General features: G+C 31.6%; 1 protein-coding gene across 2 annotated transcripts in view; it reads right to left on the bottom strand.

Moving 5' to 3' along the window:
- The window catches only part of LOC118199665 (glycerol-3-phosphate acyltransferase 3-like), a 138782-nt gene that overhangs the window by 23923 nt on the left and 101965 nt on the right, over positions 1–12894 (bottom strand). For both annotated transcript variants that reach the window (XM_085809728.1, XM_035371564.2), the window contains exons 11-12: positions 11853–11908; positions 4763–4848 (exon numbers count right to left, since the gene is read on the bottom strand). In XM_085809728.1, the coding sequence (XP_085665854.1) occupies positions 4763–4848; positions 11853–11908 (142 nt within the window). The remainder of the gene's footprint in view (positions 1–4762; positions 4849–11852; positions 11909–12894) is intronic.

Below are 12894 nucleotides of genomic sequence, written 5' to 3'. Positions count from 1 at the left end.
AAACTTCAGTTTCTATACAGCACAATGAAATTTAATTGATAATTTGAGTGCGAAAAATGCCTACTAATTTTTATAAGTTTTCAGCTAGTGCCTAAGAGATTACATCCAAAGGACATCTAATATGTAGCGTATTCGGAAACTAAGCATCGTTTCATTCTAGCGCCGTCGCAGCGCTGTGGTAGGCGTTCCGCGCAATAGTCTTTCTTGTTCACTGACTTTCAATTGTCGCCATTTTGGTTGCTCTATGTTGATTTCAGTTTGCTGTGCACATTCAAAATGTTTAAGACAATTAGTTCTCCCGCTGACTGTGAGATTCGTGCCGTGATTAAATTTTTGAACGCAAGGAATGTTAAACCGGCTGAAATTTATCGTCAAGTGACAGAAGTTTACGGTGAATATGCGATAAGTGATGGAATGGTGAGAAAGAGGGTAAGAATGTTTAATGCAGGTCGAACAAATGTCCATGCCGAGGCTCGGAGTGATCGGCCTTCTGTTTTCACCGATGATTTGGTAAGGAAAGTTGATGAAGCAATTCATGAAAACAGACGTTTCACAATGACAACTCTTTCAGAGGCATTTCCAGAAATTTCACGTACTGTTTTGTTCGAAATTGTGTCTGACCACTTTAATTATCACAAACTGTGTTCCCGATGGGTTCCAAAAATTCTCACTGATATTCACAAAACAAAGTGACTTGGTAGTGGCCTGACATTTCTCACGCGGTACAGTGATGAGGGAGAAAACTTTTTAAACCAAATTGTGACAGGTGATGAAACTTGGGGGTGTCATTTCACACCAGAATCGAAACAACAATCGATGGAGTGGAGACACACTCATTCTCCGAAAAAACAAAAGTTCAAAGTGACAATGTCATCACAAAAAATCAAGTGCACTGTCTTCTGGGATAGGAAAGGCATTTTGCTTACTGAATTTCTCCCCAGAGGTGAAACCATTAATGTGGCACGATATTGTGAGACTTTAACAAAACTAAGGCGTGCCATTCAAAACAAACGAAGAGGAATGCTCAGTAAAGGAATTGTGTTGCTCCATGACAATGCTCAGCCCCATACTGCTGGTGTCACTCAATCGTTAATTCGACAGTTTCATTGGGAGCAGTTCGATCACCTGCCGTACAGCCTGGACTTGGCGCCGTCCGACTATCACTTGTTCCTGCACATGAAGCGCGAGCTTGGTGGCAAGTGCTTTGGATCTGACGATGACACGAAAAATGCTGTGGAGTCGTGGTTATTGAAACTGGCGGGAAGTTTCTTTGATGATGGTATACAAAAACTGGTCACCCGCTATGACAAGTGTTTGATCATTGGCAGAAACCATGTTTAAAAATAGTTTAAGACATGTATTTTCATGTAAAAATAAAATTGGATTTGAAAAAATTGTTTTACTATTTTTTTTTCCCAAAACGGTACTTAGTTTCTGAATACGCCTCGTATAGCTTCATTACAACGCAATGGTTGGTAGGGGCGTGGGCACTGAGCAAATTAATGGTGACACTGTATTAAAAGTGGCAGCAAGTCAAAAAAGGTTAAAAAATTATGATACAGGAGAAAGTCTGAAATCCAGACGTCTAGTAACTGGAACGATCTATTACACAGACCTCATGTAAAAACTTTTTTGTTTTTTTTTTTTATTTTCCTTTTTTCACATTGTAGGAACAAAGAATACGGTACTCGAAAACAAATGTGAGGCAAGTTGATTTTGGTGCAGTTAGCTGAGATACTTCTTTTACTTAAAAAGATCATTATCTGCAACAAATAATCCAGCATGTCATTTTGCCTGTCAGTTAATAAACCACATTTTAATTTTGTAGCCCTCAATTGGTTGTAGAGGGGGGAATTGAGCATTCTGCTATCTTATTAGTCTTACACACAGTAAGTGAAATCCAATAACAGATGTTTGTTAGGAATGGAATGTTACGCATACTGGTTTTCCTTTGTTTGCATAGCAAAAACGGGAGAACTCAATTAAGCTAAATTAAGTTACTACTGGGAATTACAGTCTTAACTTTCTGATTTCAATCAGCTTATTCTTTTGTTCAGGATATTATTGTTATAATATCAAGATAAGAATTTTAATAAAAGATAACATACTCATTGAAAGGTGTACATTTGTCAATCAACTAGAGAACATCGGTCAAAAAATATTGCCATTTCAGTTTCAAGTCAAAGTTTAATTTCATGAAGTTATTATTCAAACGATATTGTTTAGGTAGCATAACTCATTCTTGAAGGAACAGGATAAAAGCTTGTTTATCTATTGGTAAAACTCAAACCACAAAAATCCATTTCAATTTTTTTTAGGAGAAAAACAAAGATGTAGCTACATCAGGAAAGAAGTCAAGCCAAATTGATGACACTTGGTGCCAAGGTAATATGCAAGCAAGCAAAGAAACCACAAAAAAAAAAAAAAAAAAGTGGCTTTGATAGAGAACCACAAAATTTTCTAACTAATGGAACAAGTGAAGAAATGCTAAATGAAAATCACTTGAATAAAGTCTTTATTGCAATAACAAGGTCCCTATTAGCAATTAATTAGCAGTGACAAAATATACGCTATGGGTTTAAACCCATAGTATATATTTGGAAAATATCACTATCAATTGCAAAGAAATTTATAAAGAGGTTGTTGAGAATAAAAAGATTTCAAATGATTAGTTATATAGAATTTACAGCATGGCAAAGAATGAAATGTTGCAACTCAACAAGAAATTATCTCTCGCTATAAAATTAAAGGGAAAGTGTTAACATAAAATGAAACTGTTTAAAACGCATTGAAAAATATTTAATACAACAAAACAAATGTTACATTATTTTTTCCTGTTGTTTTTTTGTTGCTGCTGATGCAAATTTTAGTTCCTGTAAGATCATAAATGCTCCATAATTTCAAACATTTTACATTTTTTTATTTATAATTTCTACATGTGACCTTATTAAATTTAAATTGATGACCCAAAATCTGGAAATTTCCAAAATCCAGAATTGCCAAAGTCCCAACAATTCTGCATTGCAGACTTTGTACTATATATATTAATGACCTCAGAAAATGATATAAAAAAAGCCCTGTAAGTGATGAACAAAACCACAATGAAATGGTAGTAAATCTTTAACCAAAAAGCTGCGGCAAACTAGTCAAGAAAAATACATCCTTAATGCATATGATACCGTAGGCAACATGTTTTTATCAAGTTTAGAACAAATATATGTTAATGTTACTTTTAATAATGTATACTTACAAACATACACACACAGATATCAAAGCCGCATTCATCATTATACATTAACTTACTTTTTCCATTCTTCATAATTCCAAGCTAATGTTAACCCCCCCCCTCAACAAAAAAAACCTATTTGTTTTTGTTAAACTCTAACTCCTTATCTGAAGAAATGATGAGATCTTTTTTCAAGTAATGTCAAGATTCATAGTCTACTTGAATTTCATATGACAAATATTAAAATTACATAGCATTCTACCTAAATATCCCCAAAGGAAATGCACTTTAATCAAAATTTTTTGTTCACGTGATTTAAATAATTTGGAAGATTATCTATCACATAACAAGTTAACATACAAAAAGTATCATAAACTTGTATCCCTGCAATACGCAGTACATGAGCAGTTTAAAAAAAAAATCTAAATCAAATGTAGGTGCAACTTATTAGATGCTTTAAAATTAGATGCACTTACATGTTATTTTAAAATAGGCAGTTCAAGGATTTTTTAACCTCTCTGAAGCGTGGTTTTAAAGTGTATTGTCATCATCACACAGCCCTGATTTCCCACACTTCATTCAAGAATATCATTCAAATCAGCATTTATTAATGTGCTTTTAACAAACTGAAACATGGCAAATGGAAATGAAATAGGAAAAAACAATTAGAATAATTGACTACCTGTCACAGCTGTCATTACAATGGTTACTAGGTAAGCCAGGTTAGGGATTAATGACCCCGAAGTGCCTATTCTAAAAATAAATAAAGCTATATAAACTAATAAAGGCTAAACTTTTTTTTTTTTTTTTTTTTTTTTTTCCAAAAATAATTAGAAATATATTCCTCATTACTGCATGGTTTCTACAAAACATAAATCCAAGATCCTGCCTTCTGTGAAGGAGAAAGAATTTTTGTTTACATAAAGGTCAACAGATGATTATTAAAAATATCACTTCTCTTTTTAAACCAAAATAATATCCATTACTGTCCACTAATTAAACTAAGTCTTTCTGTTTAATTTTTTAGCAAAGAAAGCATGCAGATACAACCTACATATTACTGCATAAATTTACCATCTTTAAAAAAAAAATTATTTTTGATGTATAAGAAGAAACATTTCAGGGAAATGATAATGATACCATAAAAATACAACACCTACCAGAAAAACCTCTCCAATCTAAAATCGAAACAAAAAAAGATATGACATATATTTGTATGAAGCAGACAAAGAACTATGGACCAGTTATCATTATCAAAAGAGAAATATTGTAATAATATTCTATTTGTATCCTCCAACAATATCAACCCATGAGAAGGTGAAGTGCGAGATCAGGGGAGTATAACATCTTAAATGATTGTAGATGGATATTTTTCTTTTCCTGTATGAAAATATTTATATGACAGTCATAAATATCATTTGAAATTTAAAAGAAAATGTGCTTTTTTATTTTGCTTTGTTTGTTTATAACAGTTCATATTTCATCTTCTGAATTTTTAAATGTCATATTCTTTAAAAAGAAACCAAAATGATTTACTTTGATTGCTGCTGGATATATGGTACCACCAACTTCAAAACTTCCTTTCTTAAACATCATCACAGATGTGTTATTTATACAGGTGCCTGTAACATAATTTTACAGAATTAACTCATTAAACCTAAACTGCCCGTTACTCATGTATCTATCATATGTTCAAATTTCTCATTTAAAAATACATAGAAATGTGCAATTTTCTACTATGCAATACATATAATGCTTGACATAGTTCAAAAGCTAATACAGAAATGCACTATGCCCATACCATAAATTCTCGAACTTCAGGCTTTACATCTATCAGGATTTCTAACTCTAGTTATATACATTTCACTGATATATTAGTATTTAATGCACCATATTAGTAATATTAGAGACAAAAATCTCTAACAAACCCTGTAATAATGGATTATTCAATTATGCCAAAGCACACAAGGGGTATCTACCTGAAGGTGTTAAATAAATCGATATCATATGAAAAAGCAAGTTGAAAAATAAGAAACGTATCTTTTCACATTTTTTATTGAAACTTAACAACACGTGCACAACATTACAACGGCATCCATAGCTCGCACGCAGAGAAGAAACTTGGTGTTGCCAATATGGTAAATATAAATGTACCAAACTAACACGCCACCTTACATTTATATTTACTAATTACAAACAAACATAGATATAAGCAACCTTTTCATCTTTACCATTTACAATTAAGCATAGATATAAACAATAACATTCAACACTTAACACAAATTATTTTTAAAAAAGTTTCTTTCATTAACTTAAATGTTAAAATCAAAGTTAAACACAATTTAGTTTACATAAGGACATTACAAAAATCTATTTCATTTCAAGCAAAAATATTTAAATTAACATCACTTAAATAAACAGTATACAAAATTTATTTCAATTTCAAACCTTCTCTGAATTTCATAAATTTAATCTTTCCTAAAGACTTAGTAAAGATATCTGCAATATTTGCTTCTGAATCAATCTTTACAATTTCAATTACTCCATTTTGAACATTTTCGTGAACATAATGATATTGAACTTCTATGTGTTTTGAATTTTTAGTGAAGTTCCCATAATTAGCAATGGCCAAAGCTCCTGAATTATCTTCATAAATTTTAATGGGGTGAGTTATATCAGCAAAAACATTATTCACAACATTTTTTAAGAATTAATTTCTGTCACAGCCTCAGATAGAGCAATATATTCAGCAAAAGTGGAAGATTTTGTCACACAATTTTGTTTTTTGGATTTCCAGTAAATTGGATTACCAAATAATTCAATAACAAACCCTAGTTGACTTTCTGTCAACAATATCACCTGCCCAATCAGCATCAACATAACAATTCATAATATCAGTTTTAAGATTTTTACTATAGGTTAGTTGTAGATGTTTTGTTAAGTACAAATACTTTAAAACTCTCAAAGCATATTTGAAATGTGTCTCATCATAACAATTTTGAAATCTACTTAAATAATTTACGTTGAAAGATATGTCTGGTCTAGTACCATGACTAATACACAAGAGTGCTTCTATTAGATTTCTATATTCGACATTTTGATTTAAATTAGATTGGCTTAGTTTAAGATTAGTCTCCATTGGTATATCATAAAGCTTTGAATTTTCAATACCATACAGTTTAGCTAAAGATTCAATATAATTTTCCTGACTCAGTGTTAAGATATTATTTTTCTCATTATCATATTCAATATCAATTCCAATGTAGCTTTTTATTTTATTTAAATCCTTCATTTTAAATTTATTATGTAGTTGTTCCTTAATATCATTAATTACCCGAGTATCTCTGCAACATATCAACAAATCATCAAAAAATAAAAGAATATATACAAATACATCATTTTCAGATTTTACATAAAGACAATAATCATATTTACTTCTACGAAATCCTAAACTCTCACGTTAAAACACTCATACCAAGCACGAGGGCTTTCTTTCAACCCATATAGCGCTTTCTTTAATTTATACTCTCTATTTGAATTATCATTATAGCCTTGTGGCTGTTTAACATAAACCTCAGACACAACATAACCATTTAAAAAGGCAGTCTCAACATCCATTTGATGAATATTTAAATTATACTGACAAGAATATGAAAGTAACAGTTTTAAGGTTTGCATCTTAATGACAGGGGAAGAAGTATCCTCAATACTATCTTATTGCTGGAAACCTTGAACCACTAATCTAGCTTTAAAAACATTACCTGGTTTTCTTTTCAATACCCACTTCACATCTAGAATTGCTTTATCCTCTGGTTTAGTCACTAGTGTCCAAATGTTATTTTTAACAAGACTGTTCATTTCACTGTCCATTGCCTCTTCCCAATGTCCAGCCTCACTGCATGTTGTTGCCTCCTCAAAGTTACCTGGAACTGTAGCATCACAAAAATTTGCACTAACACAGTTGTACCCGAATTCTTCATGAAATCGAACTGGTGGTTTGATTTGCCTTTTTGGTCTCATTCCAATTTTTGTTTCATCTTCATTTATCACACTGTCCTTGGAGTTATTATTACTCGATTCACATGACACTTCTTGAGGTTCATTCTTATTTGTATCATCATTCTTATCTTCATCATCACAACCTACACACATTATGTCTTCTTCAATAATGTCAACATGCCTGGCAACTATTATTCTGTTATTCATCAAAACTCTATATCCAACTTCCGTATATCGAAGTAAAATTCCAAATTCAGCCTTTTTATCCCACTTAGACTTTCTCTTTTCTTCTGGTATTCGGTACAACTCTGATATACGCCCTAATTTCACCAAATGTGGCGATATGTGTTCTGTGCTGGTTTTCGGGCGATTGCGCGTTGTATGGCAACCCTGTTGACATTGAAAAATCTTTCGCTGGAGATTGCTTGTTTGCACCATGCTCTTTGTCTGAGAAGCTAGGGAAGAAAGACAAAATGGTGGAAGTTGTTGAATTGAAGTTCGGCAAAAGGAAATATCATCGTGGCCATCCTGTTGAAGGGCAGTGGGTATTTGAAGGTGTGGAAAGAGGGTCTGGGAGATTATTTTTAGTGGCTGCACATGATAGAAGTAGGGATTTGTGATTATTTGTTATTTTATTTCTTTGTGAACCACAGTATTAATTTTCTGGATAGTGTGTCTGGCTGTCATATAAATACGATAGTGATTACATGGCGGCATGAAATTGGTATTTCTGCTGTTCGAAAAAGCGCTGTATTTCTGCTGTTCGAAAAAGTGCTGTATTTCTGCTGTTCGGTAAGTGCATTTTATTTTATTCTTGTTCTTATTTTGTAGAATGTGTTGGAAAATATAACTTATTGTAAACCTTTTACTACATCATCTCTCCTCCTTGAAATGTTTATTTAGTTTAGTTCTTATTTAATGTAATACAGTAGTTACTTCTACTTCTTTTTCTTGCTGTAGAAACTTCTAGTAATATTAGAGACAAAAATCTCTAACAAACCCTGTAATAATGGATTATTCAATTATGCCAAAGCACACAAGGGGTATCTACCTGAAGGTGTTAAATAAATCGATATCATATGAAGAAGTAAGTCGAAAAATAAGAAACGTATCTTTTCACATTTTTTATTGAAAATTAACAACACGTGCACAACATTACAACGGCATCCATAGCTCGCATGCAGAGAAGAAACTTGGTGTTGCCAATATGGTACATATAAATGTACCAAACTAACAAAAGGGAGGGATGTCTTCGTGGAGGACTTTCTATGGGAAACTGGCTTGTTAACACGTTACAAATGGGGAATACCACGAAAATGCCCATGCAGCCAGCTCGTCCGCGGGATTCGAACCTCGGACCGAACTAACAGTGTTCAGCGACTTTACCACTCGGCCACTGGTGGGCTCCCTGTAATAATGAAACTACATGACATGACTGAAGTATAAGAATTTGTTTAAATTTTAGGCCCTTAAGCAGGATATCCAGGATCAATAGAAATATGGCAGAATTCAAGCATCTCATTTCGACATTGATTCTTCATTTATTTATTTGCATTCCCCATGTATAATGTTTTACATACACTATTAACTTCCTTCAATTTTATTTTTTCAAAATATGGCGATAATTTTTTTCCCTTTAAAACAATTAATTTCTGGAAATTACAAGGTGGAAAAAAAAAAAAAAACTGGCAGGAAGATCTAATATTTTGCCACTATGCTGACTCAGTTTTGCTTACTAATCTAAATCTTTTATTTTGTAATATTTTTATCAGATTTTTAACGACTTGAATCTTTCAGTATTTTGCTCTCCCTCCCCCTTTAGTTATTTTTCGAAGGGATTTAGCTTACTCATTCAAATCATTAATACAATTGAGAGAAAAAGCTCTGAAAAAAGTAACATAAACTTAATACCCATATAATTAATCAGATTGTGATAATAGGGCCACCAAGCAATGTATCTCAGAACATTCTAACCTTTTAAAATTAAACAAAGTTTTTAAAAAAATACATTTGAAAAAGCACTTTATACCTTAATTTTCAAATATTTTTAGATAAACAGATTTAAAAAAATTGTTTAGAGCCAAAAAAAGCAAAAAAGAATAAATGCAGAACTTCTGGGAATTTCATCAAATGAGTTGTACTGAAATAAATTGCACTGCAGTGAGAGTTAGATGCTTTACTCCTATCTGAAAGTGTCTCAAAACTTGGTTGATAGTATGTGCAAAGCCTGCATTCACACCAGAGGTTAACATATTTTGCCGAATAATTTTTTCAGCTTTTTTACCAGAAGTTTTTCTGCTCTTCTCATGATACAGTTTTTCAATACAGCTCTCGATTATTTTTTTCAAAAAAGTAAAGCATTGTGAAATAAAACAAATTACTTATCTACACATGATGTAAATTTTGCAGTTTTATGTATTATAAATAATTATGCCCTTCCTTAATTTCTGGGAGTCAAGAGTATTTTAATATTGTATACCACCTAGATTAATATTAATTAATGGAAAATCTCACTTAACATGAATTCAACATGTATACGTCAATTAGCATAATTGGTGAAACTGTATTATCTCCTTTACCAAACAAGCAATTGATATGGGATTATCACACCAAACTTTTCACCTCAGCCTGCAGTAAGTGATAGCACTCATCAATCCAGGAGTTGTGGCCAACAGCACTCGGCAGTTGGCTAAAAACTATCATTATATGCAAAAAATGTCTTGCTAAAACACCTTTCCTTCATTTTAACTTAATACCCATAAATCTGTAACATATTCAAGCAATGAAATAGAAACAGGAAAAAAATACAAAAGCAACAACAATAAAAAGATAATGAGTTAACTAAATAATAATTTACAGAAGAAAAATATTTTTAAAGACTTCTATTATTTTAAGCGTTTCCACCTGAAAAATCAAAGTGACTCAAAAATCCAAAAGTAAGAATATTTTCTAAAATCTCCAGCTACTTTCCATCAAGACTATTTTTCATACAATATGCAGCATTAAGGTTTATGCATATTTTATAATGCACATATATGTACTTATTTAAAGGTACTACGATAAATACAGTTGAATGTATACACACAGTGCCCATAAATATACTTATGCACCATTTATTTTTGCAACTGTTCGTCATAAACATATACTTCTAATCACAAAAATGTTTTAAATGATACAAATATTTGCATTTTAGCACTTTTTAATTTAAAAAAATCACTTTTATAAAAGTTATGAAATCTAACTTTTTATAAGTTCTCACAGCACTCATGATTATATTCAGTAAAAGTTTATACTCATTCTAATATATAAAACACAAAACATTTACCTCCCATCTAATAAAAGTTAATCAAGATATTTAAAGTTTTCAAGGGTTGTAAACAAAGTGAACTGTGAAATATTTAAATCTATATTTAAGTAAAAATGAAATATCAATTTTAAAAAAAGGTTTCTGATGTTAATATGTTATGTAATGAAAATAGCTATGGAGATTGTCATGAAATATTTTGACCAATGCGAATTTTCAGAAGGGAAGTCTTATTCATATATAAAAGCATACAATCTTATAGCATTTGCATTCTAGAAAAATTATCCCAGGCTTCAGCTTCCACTTACACAATTCATAACATCATTTGCATAAATTCCAACCTTGTGAAGACTTTATGCAGGAGTAGAATGGCTCATATGAGTTTCTGTGACAAAATGTTTAAAATCAAGTCTCTTGTAGTTGCTTCACTGTTTTTGGAGCCAACAATGACAGAAAACGGTTTGTTTTCCACGCTGTCTGTTAATTTAATTTATTAGCTGCTTGAAAAGCAGTTTTATGCCCTTGATATGACAATTTCAAGGGTCCTGGATATGACAATTCAGATCTTGGGCTACCTTCATCAGTATTTGCCTCCCTTAAAGTCTACTAATTAACCACCACTTTTGCACTTAAATGGTGCTTTTGAATCTTAATCTAATGAATTATCATCAATCTAGGTTACACATTAGTAAATCATAAAAAAGTCGCTACATTAAAGGGGGAAAACCTATCTCAAACTATTTTAACTTACTTTCAAATTGATGCTTTGGTGAAATTTTTGCTCTAGTACATGAAACACAAAATCCGCATAAATTTTTAATGAAGCTATTAACAAAATTAATACCTGCAATAAAAATTACTATCTACTAAATTATCTCATATATGGCCAAAATCCACTGCAAATTAAATATCTTAGCTGATTTGGGTCATGTGGAAGTTGAACATTTTGTGGTTTATTTTTTATACTAAGTATAACTCTAGCTATAGGGACTAGGGAAATTTATAAAAATTTATATTCCATGACCTTAATAAAGTCGCTTTTCTAAATTTAAAAATATCAAAATGTGAATAGTTGCATTATTTAAAACATTTTTGTAATCAGAAATATATGTCTACGACATACGGTTGTCAAAATAAAGGATACATATTTACATACATAGGACTTTATGGATACCATGTGTTGGATGGTATACAGGTTAAGCGAAAATTTCAACCAAACTACTTTCGCTCAAATAAAAACTACACAATCATTAATTATTTATGTGCTTTAGACATATGACAGATACATAAGATAGCTATATCTTGGGGGAAAAAAAAACTAACCTTCAGGAAATATTAAGATAGGCAATTTTTCAGCATCTTCACAATGTTCCTTTAATCTAATGTAAAATTCAGAAAAATTAAATTACCTATAATATATAAATTGCTACACAAATAAATTAGATCACAGATTAGTTACACAAATAAATTAATTTAGGTCTGATAAGGAACACTTTTGAAATAGAAAGGAGGTATATAGTGCATCTACAAAATTTTAGGACTAGGTTCACAAAAAAGCAAAAGTTAATGAAAACAACATTCTTACTTCTTAGCCTTCAACATACAATCCTAAATAAGTCTATACAAGGCTTGGCGTGTTCATATAGTTGTTTGATTGATTCCTTTGTAGAACTGAACCTTTGTAATACTGTTAAAGCCTGATTACAGTTTTCTGAAACTCCACAATCCAATTAAAATAATAACCTTCATTTTCTGGGGGAAAAAAGGGAGTCTGCAGGTATTAAATCTTGTGAATAAGTGTAATTGGGAGTTGACAATTTTCTTGAAACTGCTTAATGGGAATGGAATTATATGGCACATTACTGTGCAGTAGAAACCAGTTATTTGATTGACTGAGTGCTTCAGAAATCCGCCCATTACGGCTTTATAAAATATAGAACCCATGGTTTAATCCTCAAGAATAAACTCCTACTATATTATCTCCTTTCTAAAAAAAAAAAGTTGCTAACATGGTCTCTACCGAGATTTCTGAAACTGGAATTTCTGTGGTTGTGGTGGTCATCTCCAACTCAAGCATATACTTGTCATTTTGAAACACAATTTAAGTAAATCCCAAATCTCTGGTGATAGTTTGTTTGATAAAATTCAGCAAATTTCCTAATTTATAGCAAAACGTTATAGCGATTCTTTTGAAACCATGACAGCAGATGTTTGCTGGTTCAAAGCCACATTAGAAACTTTTGCCTACAAGCAGACAACATTTTAGGAAATGTGAATTGAGATCTCGTAGCAAGAAATACTGTCAATTACACTACCTGACACTGGAAATTCAACAGCAAGGAGCGGCCTGAAAATTCTGCAAATT

Source organism: Stegodyphus dumicola, chromosome X2, assembly GCF_044657685.1.
Source record: "Stegodyphus dumicola isolate Sdum_Otavi_A_Nest chromosome X2, ASM4465768v1".
Lineage (NCBI taxonomy): Eukaryota > Metazoa > Arthropoda > Arachnida > Araneae > Eresidae > Stegodyphus > Stegodyphus dumicola.
The sequence above is the reverse complement of the archived record's forward strand: the minus strand, read 5'-3'. Positions and strand labels throughout refer to the sequence as shown.